This window comes from Gobio gobio, assembly GCF_949357685.1.
Source record: "Gobio gobio genome assembly, chromosome: 13".
In the NCBI taxonomy this organism is placed as follows: Eukaryota; Metazoa; Chordata; class Actinopteri; order Cypriniformes; family Gobionidae; genus Gobio; species Gobio gobio.
Genome location: NC_137106.1, coordinates 30,193,328 through 30,216,943, shown reverse-complemented (window position 1 = coordinate 30,216,943; position 23,616 = coordinate 30,193,328). Strand labels below are relative to the sequence as shown.

The following is a 23,616-nucleotide window of genomic DNA, read 5'->3' as shown; positions in this document are numbered from 1 at the left end:
GCTGCTTATGATGAGCTTTACACACACACACACACACACACACACACACACACACACACGCGCGGTATTGCAGTGAGCTCAGTTTTTCAACTTTTGTGAATATTTACATGGCTACAACCAAAGCCTGAAACTCTTAAAAATATTATGTTATTTTACATTAAAGGTACACTATGTAACTTTCTTAGTTAAAAAGTATAATTTTTTTAATAATAGGTCAATACATCATCAATCCTTTTTCTAAAACATGTTTTTGTCTTACCCTGATTCACTATGTTAAGCCAATTATAAAGTGTTTTTAGACCTAATGGGATGGTTTTCGCTGGAAATTGCGTAAATTAATCACTTGTCTGTGTGGTGTGGTAGTGGCACTGTTGTCACAATGAGCAAGTAAGGTTGACATGGAGCATGCTAAATCTCGAACCTACGGGGACCGGGTGGGGACATGTTTTGGTTCACTTAGTTTTGTTGTGGCCGCGACATATAAACTTGTTTGAACATGATATGTCTATGTATTTATAAGTATTAACGTCATATAAACTCATGATAAGAAGTCGTGGTCACAACATCATTATGTCGTGGCCACGCAATGTAAAGTTGTGGCCTCGAGATCCTATGTCGAAGGAAAGATATATTATATTATTATAGGCCTATTCATTTCGGATAATTCCAGGTTGCTATGGTCGTGCAGGTTGTTTACACATGAAGAAAAATATATCGTTCCCTCAACATAGGATCTCGAGGCTACAACTTTACATTGCGTGGCCACGACATGATGTTGTTACCTCAACAAAATGATCTTGTGGCCACAACTTACTGAGTTAATATGACGTTCCCATAAATTAATATGTCGTGGCCACGACAAAACTAAGTGAACTGAACATGTCCCTCCCAGTCACCATACGAACCTCCGGAGAATCAACCGTTTAAAAAAAACCTCAGTTATGGTGGCAAAAAGAAAATGCGGCAGAGCTCGTAATAAAACAGGAATCAACATTGGCCTGGTGTTTCAGAAATGGCAAGAACTGAGGGATTTGTAATGTCGTGAAAGCGATGCTGATATGGCATTTTTATTACTCAACAGGTGAGTAACTGATCAATTGCAATATGTAGCTCTCTAACAGAGTTCATTGTAAAGCATTATCGATTGTGAAGGGTCATTTCATTCTGGTTGTTGTAGCGCTGTGCAGATATATTTTTTCAAGGAAGTACCGCGTCTATTAATGGGTATAGCTTCAGTAACGTCTTCAGCTAGTCTACTTGAGATCCTTTCAATCTAAACTGGTTATATCTCTTAGTTGTGAATGTTTTATGAGAAGTAGGATATCTCTCTTTTTTTGTTATGAGAAAGAACCGTATTCATCCTCACAGTCACGCAGAGCCAAAGCACAACCAAAACAATGTTCTTCTGCAAAATGCATGTAATTTTGTTACATAGTGTACCTTTTAAATAATTTCATAATTAAAAATAAAATGTATCAAAAATGCTCATTTGGGACACATTTTTTTTTGTTATTTCTATAAATGAAAGAAAAATATTTATTCTTTCAATAATGATATGCTGCAGAAATGACCTGATTATACTATAACTGTAATGATAGTTCCTTTTAATAGGGGCAATTAAGGTTAATAATTAAAAACATTCATAATTAAAATAGTTACTGCAGTTAATTGAATATCATATCAAAAGTTCATGTCAAAATTGGGATGTTCTATGATTTTAATTGTTGATTCCATTTACAGACGTTTGATGTACAAAAAACGTAGCTAAATATAGGATTTGTGACTCTAAGAGGCATGGGACAACAAACAAGTGCTTGTCTCATCATTGCTCCTATGTCTAAATTCAATATAATTTGTAGTTATGGGCTTTTTATGCCATCATTTTGAATAAAACTCAAAGATCCTATGCGTTGCAAGTGCCACATCTGCTCCACAGCTTCATATTTGTTTCTGCTTTTACCTCTCCATTGCCTTCTTCCACATTCAGTGACTGAAAAAAATAGCTTTGTGGCCTGAACTTTAATTAGAGAATTGGAGTTTGTGAGTAACATGTTCCATATTTTAGTGATAGTTTCACAGAATCTTCTCCCATCAACTTCACATGGTTGTAGGGCATGAAAATAACAGCCGTATATAGCAAAGCAGTCAAGTGTCATATGTTTATCAAAGCTAAACCAAATCACACTCTCACATCCCTCTGTTCCTTTGCATCTGCTCTCACTGTCATGGAAAAAAATAGCACTTGTCACCAATATCTTGTTGTAGAAGTCAGTGTGCTTAGAAACTAGACTATATACTCACTAGACACTATATATAACTTGTTGTGAACAAAAATGAGGTTGTGTAGCACAATATGTTACACTAATTAGGTCCTACGGTAGGTCACATCTAATCTTATATTTTTTGAGTATTTTGTCAGCTGTAAGACATATTAAACAGACTATGGGCCCTGTCATACACCCGGCAGAATGCGCCACCAGGAAATAGACTGACGCACGTGTTTTTTATAGTTTCAGCCTGACGCAGTTATCATTTTCACGTCCTGTGCCATGTTGTTTAAATAGCATATGAATTTGCGCCTATTTGTGCGCCCATGGGCATGCTGGTCTGAAAACAAGGTATGTTCAGGCGCATTGTTGGCGCTTTGCTATTTTGAGCCAACTGAAATAGACTGCGCCATTGACCAACAAAAACCTGTTCTAAAATCAATAGCGCATTTTTTTTTTGTTATTTAAAGAGCGTGTTAGTAACATGCGCCTATTGGCGGGGTCCACAACGCGCGTACACTTTGCTTACTACACACACAGGGACGCGAAGCAGCACACAAACATTTTTAAATATAAAAAATGTAAGGATTATTATTGTGTACATGAATGCCTCTGTCACGGGGTGTTTTGGTGACGGTTCATGTTCATTGTTCTTGGTTAGGTTTTTAGTTTATTGTCATGTTATGTTTGAGTGTCATGTTCACAGTCTTGTCATGCACTTCCTGGTTTTGTCATGTGACTCCCATGCCCTCATGTGTAGTGTCATGTCATTGGTTCATTGTTTAATCACTTGTCTTGTCATTAGTCTGTGTGTATTTAGCCCTCATGTTTGCCATGTGTCTTCGTCTGTTATTGATGTTGTAACCCGCTGTTGGTGAGTTTTTCTTAGCCAAGTCCTTGGTTTGTTTAAGTCAAGTCTTTGTTTTTTGGTTTTGATTTATGTTAAGATTCATATAGAATAAACTGCACTTGGGTCTACAACTTGCCGTCAGTGGAATACGTTACAGCCTACATGTCATCATGGATATGCATTACATGTGTCAGAACTACCTATTTGCAGTAATGACGATGAAATTGGCTATTTATATGACCAATCGTGCCTATACACAATAGTATGAGGGTGTCTATATTCCATGTAAATAAGAATCCGCCATGGTGCAAGCGCACCTGGCATTTAAAGGGAAAGGGAGATGACACTCTGATTGGTTTATTGCACGTTACACCCAAAACACACCCATTACTCATTAAGAGACTAGGTACAACCGTTTTAGACCATGTGACAGGGCGCCGACCATTTTTCCCGTCATTAAACTGGCAAAACTGGATTCGGACATGGCCTAAGTGCACTTGTGCCGTGTGCTTTAGAGCGCTCAGATCGTTAAAATAGGGCCCTCAATCTGCTTCCCTCACAGCCTTGTTTTCATTTGTGCTAAATTAAATATGGCATCTGAAGTAGCATTCAAAGTGACTTTTCTACTGTCCTTAATTATTGCTGTCCAAGACACCGTCAGCTGTTAAAACCTGTTCAGATCTTAAAGATAAACTTTTACCCTTTTGCCTTTAAAACTTTGAGGTGAAATTATCTCCGTAGTTTCGAAATAAACCTTCTGTATCTTTGCATTCACAATCCACATGCAGTCTTGCTCATTTCCTGATGTAGTTTTGGGGGCAAAACAGGCATATTTGCCAGCTGTGTAATTTACTGTGGCACTCATTTGCATATTAAAGCATTAATTAGCTCCTCTGAGTGCGAGAGAGGGAATAGTGTAATCATTGGACGTGTAGTCGCGGGGGACGAGTCTGTGTTTGGGTCTGGGGGGAGGCCGAGAGGAGAGCGCGGGAGTCTCTGGGTGCTTGTGTTGACCATGCGGCGCGTGCTTGTCGGCTTTGTGTTTTTTTCCTCTCTTCCCTGCCGGAGGGTGGATGAGGAGGTTGCGCTGCTCAGTTTTCCAGCTTTTTCCAGACCCTTTGAAGTGTCACACATGATCTGTCTCCGTGTCATTTTAATGGCTTTACTCTCCCCCGTCAGTGCAGTCAGAGGTGCGACCAACAGTTTCACAGGAAGTAGAGGTTGTTGTTGTTGTTTTTTTCATCCTCTTTTCCATTTGAGGGTGAAAAGGGGGTTGGGGTTGAGGACTGTGGGTAGAGCATATGAAAAACAAACTGACAAGATGCAAAAGCCTTTTTTGAGGTTGTGGTGCCAAAGTTTGTGGCGGCAATACAAAATGGACAAAACTCATGTTGACGATCTCAAATGCATATGAAGCGACTTGGAACATTACACTTAATCTTATTAGTAATATTCCAATAAGTGAATATTCTAACTTTTGGACTTTTGGTCTGCGAACACACATGGATCAACAAGCTGACAGAAAAGTCACTGAAAATGTTACTTTGATCTTGTGTATCTATTTTTATATAATGGATCTAGGAGTAATCATATTCCACTGTTTTTCAGTTAAGGTGTGTTTATGAATTTTGAATATGAAAGATACATTATACAGTAGCTGTATAAATGTTCAGCTGCTTGCTTATTTAAAAGTAAATTAATATGTTAGGTTATATATATATATATATATATATATATATATATATATATATATATATATATATATATATATATATATATATATATATATATATATATATATATATATATATATATATATATATATATATATATACTGTATTTTTGATTACTGTATATTTGAGATAGCCTTGGTGAGACTTAAAAAAAAATATATATATATATATATATATACATTTTTTTTTAAGTCTCACCAAGGCTATCTCAAATATACAGTAATCAAAAATACAGTAAAACTATATTATTGTAAAATATTATTACAACTTATAACTGTTTAAATGTATTAATTTCTATATGTTATTTATTTCTGGGATGGCACATTTTAAGCAACCATTACTCCAGTCTTCAGTGTCACACGATCCTTCAGAAATCATTCTAATATGCTGCTTAATATTTCTCAGCAAACCATGATATTTTTTAAAGATTTAAAAATAAAGAATTGATTTGAAATATACAACTTTTGTAACATTTATAAATATCTTTACTGTCACTTTTGATCAATTAAAGGCATCCTTGCCAAATAAAAATGCATACTTTCTAAATATTAATGTACTCTGTAGTGTATGTAGTGTAGTGTACTGTAGTTATAAATTAAAAAAAGTATAACTAGTTTTAGCAAATATAAAAATACACTGCTAAAAGTAAAAATTGGTCATTGCTTTGTGGTTGTTCCAGTGAAAATGATGGAATACAGAGTAAATATCAGAACTACTGGCCTGACTGTCAAAACATCCTTTTTGTTGAGCCCTATAGCCACTTTTAGGGACAGTTCACTCAAAAATAACAAATCTGTCATTAATTACTCACCCTCATGTTGTTCCAAACCCGTATGTCTTTCCTCACTGAGATTGCATATCGCCATATCTGAACCAAATAAAATCTGAGAGCTCTGTCGGAGAGGAAAATGTTCATTTTAGGGTGAACTATCCGTTTGAATTCCTATACCTATGCATATGGTCACCACTGTACGTATCCATATAGACAGGGGTAAACCTACAGTAAAGTGTGAGAAGCCCTTGCTTCAGTGGTTCTTTGTTGAGCTGTCTCAGAAGCCTTTGCCTGGAACACATTGGCTCATATTTTGATGGGATTGGGTGCTAGATTTTCCCTCTACTCCACTAGAAATGGCCCATTGGATGAGTTGGTCCATCAGAATTTTAGAATCTCCCTCTGGGCATGTCCACAAACTCCATGCTCAAGCGCCCTGTGTCACTACTCAACCACATTGAAGGCTCATCTGAATATCATGAAACCTGTGAGTCACTGCCTTTATCAGAAGGGCTTTGGCCAGGAGAATCTTTTTCTTTTCCCTTTTAAATAAACAGGACTGCAGTGCCATGGCCTGCATATGAATATGGATTACCTATTAGGTCTTTGTTGGTGTGCAGTTAACAGCTTTAACGGTTGAGTGCTGAAACCAATCGCAGAAGTTTTGTTTTTCATGCTGCTATGAGGGCCAATGTGAAGTGTCTTACTGTCTCAATGTTTAAAGTCAAGATGTCTGGTTTATATTGCTATTTAAACAACAGTCCAATAATAAATATTTAATTTAACATTAAAGGGCACCTATTATGCAAAATTCACATTTGAACATAAATGTGTGTTGGCAGTGTGAGTACAAAAGCACCCTATAATGGTAAAAATCTACTCCTTTTTTTAATCCACATAAATCATAAGCAATATCTCAGAACAAGTTTGCAGATTCCTGGAAAAAGTGACGTCACATTTCACAGGCCCCGCCCACGAGTGTTGATGGACACTGCTGTATAAGTAAAGACCCCGCCCTCAGAGAGCTGTATACAGTCCGCCATGTCTGGCCTCGCCAGAGCATTTAACAGCATCAATCAAATAAGAACTATGTTCTTAAAGTTACTAAAGTTAATTCAGTCAAGAGCAGTGAGTGATCTTATGTTTATCTTTTGTTGTTTGATTCATATTAACAGCATATATAGCATTAGGTACTGTATATTACACTGCTTTCACTTTAGTACGCAGATATAATATGCACACAGGATTTCTGTACTTGCTGCATACGTGCACAGACATAACCAACTGTTTTCATGTGAGCTTTGTGTGTTTCTGACAGTTTATTTGCAATAACACATGATAGACAACTTGTCTATTTTAATAGCCTACTCACGGACACACCGATATCCAGCTCTCTGTGCGCATGCATCGGGTGTGTGAGCTCAAGTTGAGAGCATAGACCGTAAGGTTGAGAGTGATATGGCTTTAAAATGCATGCAGATGATAATATTTCATGATGATGAAGAACTGCAATGTCACGTGAGCGATATAAATGATAATCAAATCCAAACAGATGTACCATATTTCAGTTTTCATTTGCATGTTCACTGGTGTTCACGAGCTGTGAAGGCTCCACCCTCTGGGGTTGGGAAGCAGTAACTCATTTGCATTTAAAGGAGACACACACAAAACAGCTCATTTTTTTTTCAAACCTCAAAAGGCATTTTCAAAATGGTATATTAAATTATCTGTTTGGAATTTTGATCTTGCACTTCACAGACACACTCTGGGGACACCTGAGACTTATATTACATCTTGTAAAAAGGGGCATAATAGGTGCCCTTTAACTAACTTTCTATGATATTGAGTAACTAACTTGTGCACTTTGTCTATTTTAGCTTCACAAATGAAAATAGTATCAATCGAGCCACAGCAAAATCGAATTGAATTGAATTGAATGAATGGTTCATGACTCACGACCAGCCTTTTTAAGTCTACAAGCAAAACACATTTGTGGTGTTTAGTTCATGAACAAATCCGTGTTTTAGAACAAATCATTTGAATTAATGGTTTAATAACTCTCCAAAGCACGACCAGCCATTGCATATCTCCAGGCAAGACATTTTAGTGGTGTTTAATTCCTGAATGAATCATTTTTTTTCAATGAATCATTTAAATGAATGTTTCAATGTCTCACCTAAGCCAGAACAATATTGGGTATGTCTCTAAGTAACACATAAAAGTAGTGTTTCATTCCGGAATGAATCTGTGTTGTAAACCAGAATCATTGAGTCAATGATTCACTTACTCATCTAAGGATGATCAACAGCTTCTCGTATCAGTGTTTTGTTTTTTTGTTGTTTTTTTCCTACGTATGTTTTGAACAAATTGGTTGATGATTCACTCATAATTTGGTTGCTTATTTGGTCAATATAATATACAATATAACAATGCAACTTCCATCACTGAATACCCATTACTCACCAATATACAGCCTGACAAAATTGTGGTAATCAAAATTAATAATTATGATTCCAGTATCAAGAAAAATAATACATTTTCTCATAACTGTGCAGCCCTAGCTCTGAATACTATTGTAAAAGCCTTGTAGTGCCCTCCTTCTCACTCTATCTTACCCTCTCTGGCTAATCATCAGAGGTGAAGATGACCTATAAACACTGATAAAAAATCAATATGTTTTCTTTAATTTAACACATACCTCTAATGCTTCCAGGAAAGCTAATTTTGTATATGGATATTTAATTGGTTTATAAAGGTTAACTCAGGGCGTGTCACAAAAAACACTCACCACAAATCAAGTTTTCTGGCTAATGTCTTATATATATATAATGTCTAATATATATATATATATATATATATATATATATATATATGTATATATATATATATATATATATATATATATATATATATATATATATATATATATATATATATATATATATATATATATATATATATATATATATATATATATATATATATATATATATATATATATATGTATAATATCTCCATATGGTGGGACATTTGTGTCAATGACAAGCCAACATGACTGACAGCAGGATTACAACAGGATTATGGTCGTCCAATTTATCATGCTGTGCTCAAAATAATAAAATTAAATTAAATGGAAGTAATTCACGCAAATATTTTAATTCTGTTTTCATTTACACATCCTCATGTTGTTCTGAGTCAGTAGGACTTCTGTTCAAAAGAAGAAAAAAAGTCTGAAGAATGTACTTGTTTTTTCATGTTACAATGAAAAAAAAAATCAAAAACGAAGGGAAAATCTGTCTATTGATCTGTCATTCCACCTATCTCTCTCTCTCTCTCTCTCTCTCTCTCTCTCTCTCTGTATATATATATATATATATATATATATATATATATATATATATATATATATATATATATATATATATATATATATCTTTGTGGTTTTCATATGTAGACCACAGGAGCCCTCTGTTTGTCCTCTTGTCCCTGTGACTGGAGTGATGGGGCAGTAGTCTGTGTGTTTGCCCACTAAAATCAGGGGGAGGGGTGGGATGAGGTGGGCAGGGCACTGCCTGTCCCCGTCCTCATCTCTGTCACACCGGCATGGGCTGCCTGGGCTCCATGGAGGGGAGATAATTGGATTTGTTGTCACCTCCAGTTGCTGCCAGGAGCGGGCGTCTGCTCCGGTTAGCGATGAAGACATCATCGTGACAGGGACCCTGGGAGAGGATCAGCTGGTGTGGTGGGCACCACTATCGATGCTCTAGAACTGCCATGTCCAAGCGGGCAGGCTTTGGCCAGCTGTTTCCCTGCCCGCAACTTCAGGCCAGGCCAAAGAAAGAGCTCCAGATCCAACGGAGAGAGGGTAGAGAAAGGAGAAGTTGACCTCTGGCCGGATAGCGCTAGATGTTAAGGTTCGAGCTGTGCCATGTGCCCCTGCGGTTCCTGTGAAAGGGTTTTAAGCCCGGCCAGGGAATCATGCCACAGCAGACAAGCGTGGCGGACAACCAGGGATGGCACCTGCTTGGCGTGGGTGTGAGGTAATGATGGGCTCACAGGTGAACGGCCCCAGAGGTAATCAGTAATTAACTCAAAGCTACTCCATCACCACAGCTTTGGGCCCGAATCGAGTACCACTGCCATGTCCTACAGACATTAATGCCCTCCAAACACTCCTTGCACATGCCCTGACAACATCAAGTTGTTTATTTTTTTTTTTTATATGCTATCAGTTGTTTGAATATGTTTGGCTTTTTTGTTTTATTGGGAGTCTATTTGCAAGACTCTGTCCAGATAGCAAAGAGTGTCTGCAAGGGCTTTTGGTCTTATTTTTAAACCTTCAGTCTTGGAGAAGAAGAAAAAAACCTTTTCCACCTGTGTAAGAACTTTTGAAGGGACTTTTGAAAGAGATCGTCTCTGTTCTGACTTCAGTGAAGAGCTGTTCAGTGGCTGCAGTGGAATGGCAAGGTGAATTATATTTATACCTGGAAGTCCTGCCACTGTCTGACTGACCTCCAGTCAGCAATCCATGCATGCTGTTTTCCATTTTCCTGTCATCGAGTGCAAGTCTATACATACCCATTCAGTAAGCACACAGTTAGCTGTCATTTAAACACTGGCAGGTGGAGATGGCACAATAGTACTCTTAAAAGTGCTCACAGTGTATTTGGCCATATTAAGTCAATTCAAAATAAAGGGAGTATATCACAGTATTGATCACTGCACATTGTTAACACACAACGTTTATTTTGCTTAATTCACAATTTAGTGATTTAAATTGTAAATTACTGAAGACTTCATTTAACATTTACATAATATTATCATTTATCATGCTTTTTTTTTATGAAAACATCATCTACATCTAGAGATGGTGCAGCTTGGACACATCCTCAGTGATGAACCCAGGATCATAGTGTGTTTCGGGTCTCCCTCACCTGGGCGACCCAACTGGGGGTGATCTGACTAATTTAATACTGTTACTGTATAATACTAATAATATATAATTATTTTCAAGTAATATAAAGGGCTAGTATTTGTTCAAACATTTGGGGTCAGTACATTTTTCAAAAAAGAAATGTATACTTTTATTCAGCTCGGATGCATTAAAATGATCAAAAGTGACAGAAAATACTTTTAAATTAAATTCATTTATTAAACTTTCTATTCATCAAAGAATCCTGAAAAAAGTCACAACTTTAACAAAAAATGTTAATGATGATAATAAAAAATGTTTCTTGAGCAGCAAATCAACATATTAGAATGATTTCTGAAGGATCATGTGACACTGAAGTCTGGAGTAATGCTGCTGAAAATTCAGCTTTGACGTCACTGGAATAAATTACATTTTAAAATATATTAAAATAGGATACAAATCATTTAAATTGTAATAATATTTCCCAATATTACAATATTTTTGATTAAATAAATGCTGCCTTATGTATACGCTAATGTACTTTTATATGTAAGAAAAAAATATATAAAAGCATAATTCATATTTATATATAATACAATAAAATATGTAATACTTTAGTACCTGATATATTTAAACAATGCATGTATGTATGTATATATATATATATATGACATATATGACCCTGGACCACAAGACCAGTCATAGGGGTCAACTTTTTGAAATTGAGATTTATACATCATCTGCTGAATAAATAATAATAAAAAAAGTTTTCCATTGATGTATGGTTTGTTATAGGACAATATTTGGCCGAGATACAACTATTTGAAAATCTGGAATCTGGGGGTGGAAAAAAATCTAAATATTGAGAAAATCACCTTTAAAGTTTTCCAAATGAAGTCCTTAGCAATGCATATTACTGCTAATAATAAATGTTTTATATATTTACGCTAGGACATTTACAAAATATCTTCTTGGAAAATGATCTTCTTAATCACTTCTACTTAATATCCTAATGATTTTTGGCATACAAATTGATCATTTTGACCCATAAAATTGGCTATTGCTACAAATATATATATATACACTAATGACTTTTTTATATAAAATAATATATAGTGAACACCCTGTGAAGGCAGCTAGTGTTTGTGAGGTTGTGTCAGTAGCACAGGGGTTCTGACTGTGATGTGCGCTCCGATTCTGTTTTTGGAGCGCCATGGCATCCGTAATTGGGGGAAATGCGGATTCGGTGGGCCTAGACATTCCCGTCCCCCAGGGATCAATTACAGAAAGACTCATTCAGCTCGTCTATTCAAATGAACACCTGAAGAGCGGGGACAGTGTGCTGTTTTAAAACTAGAGGTATTACGAGATAAACACTGTCCCAGTAAAGACCTCATCAGCAGCAATTTGTATTCATTTACGCAGACAGTCAGAGTTTTGTCTCTTACCGCTGTTGTCTTACCTTCTTCCTCATGTTTTTAATCACATCTGTACTAAAAAAGAAAATAATAACCTTCCACTTGGAGTGCACATACACAGGCGGGTAAAAGTGATTTTTTCTTTGACACGTCCACATTAAGCAACAGCCAGTATAAAAGCAAGCTTAGCGACCGTCTTATACTAACAAAAACTTGAGCGCTTTCTAATAAGGATGATCTGAAGTCTCAAGTGTTATTAATACCCCATCAGGCACATATTTTAAATAAATTTGTTCCTGTGATTCACTTCGTCTCTCTCTCAAGGTTTTGGGCATTTGTACAGTGTGAAGAGCTAGCAGTGTTTAAGTCCTTCAGACCTTGCGAAAGTAATGAATGCCAGAATGTTTCTAATCACTGAATCATTCATGCCGTATAATTTGCTGTAAATAGCCAAGGTGCACCCTTGATTTACAGCTTGCTCAAAGATCCTTGACACCACTTAGCGACTGAAAAACACTCCATATATACATTGAGGCTTAGTTTAGCGCTTTGAAAGGAATTCAAGCTGTAACTTTTCATAACATCTCATCCTAACTGGTCACCCAGACTGGAAATTGATGCACAATGATCCTGAAAAGAAGAAAAACACTTCGTTTTTTGTCTTCGATCTCAAACACAGTCACCTCGCGGTAAATAAAAACAAGTCTCCTGGAGGTTTTGAGAAGCGGCTTCTTGGAAAAGGTTTCCGGACTATGTTCTGTCACTGCGTTAACGGTTCCACCTGTGGTGACCTTGTCCCGCCGTCTCTCTACTCTCGACAGAGAGCGTGAGATGGATTACTGTGACCGCTCGGCTACCTTACAGATGGCGCAGTGCCGTCACCGGCACCTAATCTTCATAGCGTGCATCGAAATGACTCATTAAAATCAGCACAGGCAAGACCGGCAGAGAGGACGCCCAGCGCTATGCGGACTAATGCTGCTAGTGCGGGAGGCAGTGTCTGTTTTCCTCACTCCTTCCTCCTCTATGTCTTGGTCCTTTTATTAAATTCTCTCTCTTTCTTCTAATGTGGAATTTCAATGCTTCCCCTTTTGAATGATTGGATGTTATTGTCATAGTTGAGCAGAGGGAAGTGTGTTTTGAATTAGAGGCAGTGTTTCATTTCTGTTTTTATATTTAAATGCAACAGCACGGCTTCACTTTCATGCAGTTCGGCTCTTTTATTTCTGTCACCTGATGAAGTGTGGATTCTTTGCCACTGTCGCCTTCAACTTAATTAGGGATTAAAATACACTAAAAATCATTGTTTTGACTACACTGACGAGAACAAAACTTGTACTGAATCGAGCTGAAACTATAGGCTTTAAATCGAACAAACAGGAAAACAGGTCTCATCACATCCGCTTGTCGGAGAAAGTGTTTACAGCAGAATAAACTGACGGCGATGTCTATGGACTTTTTAAGGCAATCAGCTAAGCAAGTTCTTTTTATTTTAAATATCAATCAGCATATGCCATGGACATCGGTTATGCATTGGTAGCTCCTTTGAATGCATCTTGTGAAAAAAAATGTGCAACCTGTTTTACAGAATACAGATGTTTGCTGCGCATAACCCCCATTCTGTAGAGCTGCTTTACACTGTAGCTGAATTGAATTTGTTTCATAATTCATACATTTTGCAACATCAACACTGTTGATTCCAACTGAATTGAATCCACATTGACTCGAGCTGAAAAACGACAATATTGCCTTCTGTAGAACTGCTTTCCAACTAATAGGGAACATTCTCAGAACTGTAGCTGTTCTGGCAAGGTTCTCTCAAAGTTATTCATGAACATTCTTCCAGTAATGTTTGATCAAAGTTATAAAAGCGTTATTTATACATCATTCATGGAGCGTTTTTTGGTAGCGTTTTAAATGTTACTATTTGTTCAGAATCTTCAGAGAACACTCAAAAGTAACATTCCCGTAATGTTTGCAGAATGATAAGATGGAATGTTTCCTTTACGTTTGCATAACAAAGTTTTTTTTTTTTTTTCATTTCAAAAACTGAACGTTTTGAATGTTCAGGGATACAGAACTTTACATTGAATCATTTAGCAGACGCTTTATCTAAAACAACTTACAAATGAGGAGAGCAATAGATGTTAACTGTGCGTTACCAAAACGTTCTCAGAACGTTTTTTTGGTGTTATAGCTGAACTCGTTTCCTAATTGATGAACTTTACAGTTATTTAACTGAACTAAATCGACACTGAACTAACTTGAAATGAATAATGACTGTCTTTTTAGAGCTGCTGTCTCGTTTTTAATGAAGTTTGCATCCTTGATTCTGCAAATTTCTTGTTAATTATACTGTATAAAGGGTTTATTACCATTTAAAACTGCGTTGAAACAATCTGTATCATATAAAGCTCTATATAAATAAACATGACATGACTTGTTCTCTGTGCGCAATCCCCCTTTTAGAGCGACAATCATATTCATGTAGCAACAACAGCTGAAACTACTATCACCCGAACGGCATGTTTCCAAACGGGCGGATCGATGTCTCGTTCGCTCTTAGGCTGAACAAACAGAAGAGTTTAGTGGGGAGGGAAGCCATCAGGTCAGATCTGCACGGCGAATAATCTCTCTTCAGCCACACGCGAGAACAAAGCCTATCTGGAGCTCATCGGCACTGTGATGATATTTAAATGTAAAGCTGAGGAGATCAATTAAATTAGCTGTGGCTTCAGCCAGCAGCTCTCCAGACTGCCCCTGAGGTCACAGCGGTGTACTTTTCAGCTCTCGCCTCTGGTAATCGCTTCAAATCAAGCCTCTCTTGAGCACCGCGGCCCACCTTAATTACACGTATGAGGTTGAGATTTCACACCTCTGGTAAAGAGAAGATAAAGTCAAATTGATAATAAACGCCTGAAAGATACATTTTTGAATCAGCCGGGAGAGTTGCGGATCGCAGAGCTGGCTGCCATCCATCCTCCACGGCACTGACACAGGAGATATATATATATTCATATGATTCACTGTGTATGTGTGTCTGAATATGTTTATGGTGATGTTCAGGACTGAGACACTCATCTTTAGTGCTATAACCTTAATTTGACACAGTCACATTTGTCTGATACACTTCCAATATGAGTGTACTTATTAAAATTATCAGATTGCGCATTCATTGTACTCCTCGTGAGTAATATGTGGCAATTATGAAAATGTGTTGTTAAGCAAAACCGAATAATTATTTTTGCAGTTTCACACAAGTGTAAAACAAGAACTCGATAATTTCAATCAGTCTTGCACAGAACTAGATATGTATGATTTTTGTTTGTATTATTACATTAGTAGGTTTGGAGCAGCACATCAGGATTTATGAATGCATATGTGTTATTTTAGTATTCTATGAGAAAACCGACTAGTTCCTTATGACTGAAAGTGAATGATTTTGTAGATTTTTTGTCTAAAAGGAATTGATATATTAGTGGAAGATATTAATAAGCAAAATTATGGCATGGATTTTTTTGCAGCTTTAATTAACGATTATTTGCAGATAATTAACTAGTAAAGAGAACAGATTTAAATACATTAATAGTGAATTCTGAACCTTTATTTGCAAGGAAAATATTACATTAATTTTATGAATTAAATTTTTTTAAAATAAATGAATAATCTAATTTATTTATTTTTAAATATTGCTCACATTAGCAAACATGTGGTCCTGTCCATCTTTCTAATATATTTCTCAGATTGTTTTTTTTGTTGTTGTTGTTTTATCTCATACTAATTTACCCAACATTAAACATCCATCATTTCTCAGGCTGAAGTTTACAGATCTATTTAGTGTGCAAGAGTGACATCTACCTTCAGAGATGAGAAGCAGCTTTACTTAACGCAGGACAGTGGAGAGCATGCAGGTCAGTGTGTGTGTGTGTGTGTGTGTGTGTGTGTATGTGTGTGTGGGAAAGAGAGAGATAGAGTGAGAGTGAGAGAGAGAGAGAATATGTTGGTAATTATAGCTATTTATGTTAAGAGAAAAGACCTAGTCAGATGGCGAAGTGCATTCATTAACATTTACTTAGCGGTGAAGTCATTATCCTCTTTTCTTTTCCACTAACAGAGATGGAAAAGGAAAAGAAAAAAAATATATTAATGTGCCGAGACAATGACAAATACAAAATCCAGGACGCACTTAAATAGGATGTATGGTGAGTGTAAAAATGCAGTTTGACTGTTCGAGTGAGAAATAAATGTGTTTGGAGCTGCGTTCATACGTGGAGTGACTAATTCTCATTGTCATAGTGGTAAACAAAGAAATGATGCAAGCAAGTCCGATGGTTTCAAAGATTCTTTCTGTTGCAAAGCATTAGCTGATAGTGTTGTCTGAAATAATTATTTGACGAATATTAAACTGTTTTTTAAGAGCTTAGTTGCTGCTATATTAGTTTTACTAATGCTTGTGTTACTTTCCCATCTTTAAAAAAATATATACATATATATATAAATATATATAAAACAATTTATTTAAGATTTAAACTAGTATCTTTGAAAATAGACTTCAATTGTATTGCATGAATTAAAAATAATATACAATACAAGCATAGTTTTTACTGGCATCTCAAATGCTGAGTAATTTACATATATTAGCATATAAAGTAATTGGCACAGATGCCAAGAAAACACTGGAAAACAGATTAATTGTCATCCACCAGCCACAGTGACATTGTTAAAAAATGAGATGCTTTTAAGAAGCCAATTATCAGAGAGTTTTCAAAGTAACCCTTTTTTCATCATTGAATATCAACTTAAAGCCAGCTTCATACAAATATGCAATGATTCCATATCCAATCACAAAAATCCCTTGATATGTGTGCACACAAACACACCAAGACAACTTTAATGCTGTGTGTATATATATATATATATATATATATATATATATATATATATATATATATATATATATATATATATATATATATATATATATATATATATATATATATATATATAGCATGAACTTTATTGCTTTAATATAAGCTCTCTTGGGCACTTAAGAATATTTTGGGTATTTAAAAAAAAAAAAAAGAAACCACAACATTTAAGGTAAACTAAAGATTGAGTGTCCTAATGATTCATTTCAATACATCATAAGCGAACATGTTGCCATCAAGTTTGAAGAATATTCATGTGTTTAGGCCTCGGTGATGTGTCACCTGTCCTGTGTGCAGTAGTTTTTGAGGCATATGGGCACAGCCTTCCTCTTTCACACACACACACACACACACACACACACACACACACACACACACACACACACACACACACACACACACACACACACACACACACACACACACACACACACACACACACACACACACACACACACACACACACACACACACACACACACACACACACACACACACACACACACACACACAAACTCTCGCTGGTAATAGATTCTGCTATGGTTTGCTGGAGCTCTAGTTTTATCCCCTGTAATAATTGGATAGTGCCTCCATTTATAAGGCTGTCCAAGGGAATGCAGAGTGAACAAATGAGCTAGTTTAGTTGCCAAGACCACTGCTTGGGGAGAAGGGCTTAAATGACTCCCATTTTCACAGCCATTGTGCAATGGCTACCTTAAATAATATTGAGATTACACGAGGGAAGGGGAGACATGCTGAGGATCTATTGTGCAGATAAAAGGAAAAAGGAAATTATACGATTTTAGAAGAAAAAAAATAGAAATGAATGCCTGTGTGACCAGACAATGACACAAAATACTGTCTATGTATGATATGCTGATATATACCAATCTGTCTGATATAAACCATAAATTGCTATGATTGCTAGATAATTCTTATTTGCATTTTGCTAATGTATAGGGGAATGTCCATGAGGTTTTTTTTATTATTATGACTTTTAAACCAATTTGAATAACTTTTATTTTTCAATGTATTTTGTAAATAGGTACATATGTTTAATATATATATATATATATATATATATATATATTCTAGATTCTAGAATTATCTTTTTAGATAATTTTTGATTACATTTTGCTTAAGTGTATATGGGAATCTGACACGTACATGAGATTTACTGTTACTTTTTAATCAACAAATTTTAACTTTTATTTTTTAAGTTATTTATATAAAGTTAGAAATATAGTCTTTCAAATCATATGGTTCACTATGTACAACAATTATCAAAATTGCAGTTTGAACTTAGGTGTATCATGTCGCACCACAGGACAACCAATGTTTTTAGAGACAAGCGAATAGTAGAGGAGGAAATCAGAGTTGTTTACACACTCAGAGACGTCCAACCTCGGACAGATTCTCCAAACCGCGTCCCTCCTCTCAGACTCAGCTGGTCAGAGAAAGCCTCCTCTCCTTGCCCCTTCATTCTCAGCCTTATTTGTATTCGTTAATGACTTTATAATTCCTGGCCAGCGGGAACCTGCTTTTATCTCTATTAGTTTAGTAGCCTGGCAAACAAAGGGAGTCTGGGGCTGGTGGCACCATGCCAGCAGGAGCCGCCACCATAAAGGCTCTTGTCCATCTGTGTCGCCTTCTAACGCAGCTCCACTCCTCCTCTTTTTCGTTTTGTTCTCCCCGGTGCCGTTTCTACAGATACTTCTGCACCATCCCCGGTTGATATTCCTCTTACCGGCGCCCGTATTGATCTCCACGATGGCCAATGAAGTGTGAAAGAGACTTCTGTTTTTCCCGCAATGAGAAAATGACAGCTCGCTTCGCCGACGTATGAAAAAAGCACTCGATCGCAAATATCCCGGGGTGACGTTTCAAAAACGTGTCTCAGAATGTGACCGAGATTCATTCGTATTGTCAGGCCGGGATGCGATATCTTTATTAGGGCTGAAATGAACCGAGCCGAGCACGTTTACCTCCCATTCCGGAGGTTTTTCATCTCTTTGAGGGTCATTTCATATGCTCGGAATATCATTTCGGCTCAAGCGGGCGTTAATTTGACATTTGTAATGCATGTACAATGTTCCATGAATGCATTCATAAGGCCTGAATATCTCAAACTTTTGTGAGGCCTCTTTATTTTGCTTTCCGTCTCTCTCTCCCTCTGTAACATGTCAGAAAGACTGCATCCTCCTCTCATCTGAGATGCTGGTCAGATCAGGGGGCCCTTCATTGTATATTTTACCTTGGAGTTGTTTTGATCTCGCTGAAGACAGGGAGCAGCTTTTTTCCATTTCCCTTTCTCTCCCTCTCTCTTTTTTTTTATTCCTTCGGCAGCGCGTGTGTCTTTTGCATGCATTGTCTTTGAACAATGCTCTGTTTGAACAGTGCGCTCGCAACTCAGGATACAGGCGCGCTCGACGGATCGACTTTTATCACCTGCTTTTCCCAGTGATTCTATTAACGCTTCTGTTTCATTAAAAAAGGGGGACGCGGCCAACAGACAGGCGCACCGGTGAAGAGACAGACAAGAGTGACTTCAAACAAAGTCAGTCGAGAGATTGCCACAGCGCGCAGACAGCCCTTCATTCGGGGGGACTGACAAAGCAGGGCCGGATGAGGCGTAGAACTGTGTGAGTGTGTGTGTGTGTGTACCTGTGAGGTGCTAAATCATTAATTAGAAGGAAGCCACTTCTGCCTCGCTAATGCACTGTTGCTAATCCATGAACATTGAAACATATGGTCCCACGTTCGAGCTACTCCAACAGGCAGAGTGGGTCAACAGTTATGTTTACTCATAGAGGTCACCATACATTGAAGCATACAGCTAAAAAAAGAACAAACAGAACTATAAAGATAATTCAATGAGAATATGTTTAAGATCACTCATCCAAGAACCTTTATTTATTCTTATGAAATGTGTTCTTTTATCTAAAGTGACTTGAAAAAAACACATTGACAATGTTCTTGGACGGACACCTTGGCATGGATACATCTATTTAGACTGAATAATTCATTATGCGAGCAAAAGTTTCTCCCCCACTACATATTTGGTAGGAATGTAGTCTCTTATGTACACTACTTTTCAAAAATGTGGGGTTGGTAAGATTTTTCAATGTTTTTGAAAAAAAGTCTCACCACGTTTGCATTTATTTGATCCAAAATACAGTCAAAACTGTAATACTGTAGTATTAAAATGTAAAATATCCGGGTTTTTTTAAAATATTTTTTAAAATAGAACTTATTCTTGTGATGACTAAGCTGAATCAGCATCATTACTTCAGTCTTCAGTGTCACATGATCCTTCAGAAATAATTCCAATGCCATGATTTGCTGCTCAAGAAACATTTCTTCTTATTATTAATATCGAAAACAGTTGTGCAGCTGCTTAATGTTTTTGTGTAAACCGTGATAGATTGTTTTCAGGATTCTTGGATGAATGTAAAGTTCAAAAGAACAGCAACTAAAAAAATTTTTTGTAACAATTTAAAATGTATTAAACTGCTGCATTTTATTCAAGATTACTTCATTGATGTCATGCTACAAAAAGTATGCAGCTAATAACATAATACAAACCGGTAATACAACATTGAACATGACTAGCAAGCCAGCACTACACTTTTTTCTTGTCTTTTTATATTACAGTGAAATGCAAACTTATAATCAACTATGAATACCCTTAAAACCCATTTCGTATAATTGTATGGCCCTAGCAGGTCAACATATCACACAATCTCTGATTTAACGCCAGCCACAAAGCATGATGGGTAACCATCAGTGTTATTTTATATATAACAGCTCTTTATTAGGCCACTGGTTTGAGTGAGTGTGTAGAGTAAATTCCAACAATTTATTCAACATTTTGGTGTTAATAAAATTTCATGCTTCTTCAACTACAGGAACTTTTGTCATTGTGGATTTTTAGAAAATACAGAGATTATTATGATAATTATTATTAATATGATTATTATTATTAAATAGTTTTTGCAAAGTATTTACTGAAATGGTTTACATTTATTTCACTATTTATTTATTTTATTATTGTGATAAAAAATTTATAATTTATATTTTAATTATGGATTTGAAAATCTGAATCTTTAATCAATAAAAAAAAAGTAATTTGAAAGGTTACAAAAATAAATAAGGAAAGCATTGAAAGGTCTTCCAGGCAGTTTTAATGTGACTTTCATATACATACAAATGTAAACTTTTAATAAAAATACACCCTTGACATACCTAAAGCTGAAGAAACACTTCAGATATTTACCCAAATGAGTGCTTTTTTTGTTTGGTTGGTTTTTTAACTGTAGTGTGAATATGTTGCATCTCATAAAAAAAAAATGTTCTTGCGTGTTGTTCGGAGCCCGGCAGTCATTATGCTGCAGGCAGCGGCGTTGAACTCTGACTCTGGCACAGGAAGTGAAGTCAGCAGCCGTGTAGCTGCTGCTCCAGAAGGCGATGGCTGTGCTCGCGGCGGGGCTCTTCCTCCCCGTAGCAAGGTTGGCACGGTGCGGAGGTGCTGGTGGCGCGGTGCTGGTTCTGGCGCTCTTGGCTGCTGCGAGCGGTGCGTGCCCTCTGTCATTCATGGGGAGTGGCTCTGTCCAACTGTCACTTCCTGACAGGCTGATAATCAATCTCTTTATTAACTGCTCTGCTGCAGACGGCCTGCCCGGTAGGGAGGGTGGGCAGCCTGCATGGTACACCGCAGCACCGCGCTCCGCTGGGGTCGGAAAGGTTGGCACCGCAAGACACCGTCTCTTCCAGGCAGGGCCCATGTTCGTTGCCTTTAGGGATCACACCGGTGTGTCCCCATCCTCCCCAGTGATACTTTATGAAGAGGAAAGGTGCGGTCACATTAGCGAAATTTCATGTGCAAAAAAAGGTCCATTGACAATAGTGTAGACATGACAAAGCACCGCCATTATCAAAGCAAGCAGCTTTCTGTTGGTCAGCGTGGGGAATTTGCATGACCAACTTGAAATCTGAGTGGCCAACATTTTCACCCTCTCACGAAACTTCAGATTGTGTGAATTACTTTTGCACCAAACTGAACATGTGTGTGTGTGTGTGTGTGTGTTTGTGTGTGGGGGGGGGGGGCTAGTTACATATAAAATGTAACTTGTTCCTGTGAATGCAAAGCTGAATTTCCAGCACCCATTACTCCAATCTTCAGTCAGTGTCACATTAACTGTTTTGTCCATACACGAAACTACCGATTGCTCAAATTCCTATTGCAATCACTGGATTTTGCATGTGACCGCACATGAAGCCTCACAAGGCAACTGTGATTTGCTTCTCTGTTTTTTGTAGCTCGTCACCACCAAATTGAACATACCAAAGAGAGTAGGGATTGTTTTTCTACTCTCGTTCATCGTTCGCATGTCAATTCCACACGGGCTAATGGCAAAGTCATGTCAGATGTAGCATTGATGAAGAAACAGGGCCGTATCACATTAAATATGAATAAGCTACAGCTCTATCCCTTTCTGTTGCTCATAGGAGGACTTCCTGGTCGAAACGCAGAAGACGCTGCTGAGCAGGATCTCCGATCTGTGCGTGGTGAACTCGGCGGCCGCCAAGGGGACGGCTCTGCTGCCTGCTCCTCCAGACCCGGCCGACTGTGCCGAGACCACCTAGTCACTGCCCACCCAAACAGCAGAGTAGAAGACATATAAGCATGATAATTCTATGGCAAATAACGATAACCGTAAAACTCCAAATCCCTGTAATAAAGCCGAAGCCTCTCTCCCTAATGAAACAGTGGCCCTCCTGCTGTTTCCTGCCTAATGTTCCCGCCGAGGCTTCCTCCACTTTCCATAAAGCAATTTTGCAAGCCCACTCCCAACGTGAATCATCTCGAAACGAAGAGAAGCCTCTCCCTCCATCTCTCCTCGTGTCCCCGGAGGGTGACGCTGACTAAATCTGTGTTGATACAGAGGTGTGCTCTAAATCCTGTTTGCTCGGGTTCCATCTCTCCTAATATTCACACTCGTGTATGAGGCCCCTTCCCTGCCTGCGTCTGCTAATGTAGCGTATCGTTGTCTGGATGACAAGACGACATCAACGAGCTCCTCACAATGTGTGGGAAGGAGAACATATGTTAAATTTAAGAAGCTGGGATTTACCTCTGCGCGGGTCTTAGTTTAGCGCTACTCGGCGCTAGCCGACAACAAAGGACGAATCGCCGTTTCGTACGGGTGACATTGTGGATGCACATGTAAAGGTGTTATATCTGAAAATATATGCGGCTTTTGTGGAAGTTGCACTAAATACCATCTGCCGTGTCTTTAAATTCAAAGTAATTAAGAATATGTTTGGTAAATGAAAAACAACCTTTGTGAAATGCAATAAATGAGAGTTTGAACGGTGAGTTTGTAAATTTGATTTGAATTTCCGTTAACATTTCCACACTATGTAATTACAGCGTTTAAATATAGCTGTGTTTTTGGTATAATCAATTAGATTTAATGTCTTCAACACATGCCATTCATTTGTCACCAATTAATGCTATTTAACTATTAATTCTTCAAAAGAAAAATGTCAAACTGTAAAAAAGAAAAAGTGCAACTGAAGATTGTTTATTTTGAAAAAAAAAAAAGGCCTTTCTAAAATAAGAAAGTCAGAAATGTGAATTGTTCCACGTACATTGCACATCAAAAACTACAGTATTCTCACTCGGAGATTTGAATGCTTTTCTTGGCAAATCCCAAATTACTCAAAGATTTCT

General features: G+C 37.3%; 1 protein-coding gene across 1 annotated transcript in view; it reads left to right on the top strand.

The window, feature by feature from the left end:
- LOC307136011 (protein phosphatase 1 regulatory subunit 37) overlaps window positions 1–23,258 on the top strand; it is a gene marked incomplete at its 5' end in the record, with an annotated part of 56,940 nt that extends 33,682 nt beyond the window's left edge. The window contains one exon of the mRNA XM_079832757.1: window positions 22,389–23,258. Within this exon, the coding sequence (XP_079688883.1) occupies window positions 22,389–22,526 (138 nt within the window). The 3' untranslated portion in view covers window positions 22,527–23,258. The remainder of the gene's footprint in view (window positions 1–22,388) is intronic.
- Window positions 23,259–23,616: the final 358 nt, after the last annotated feature.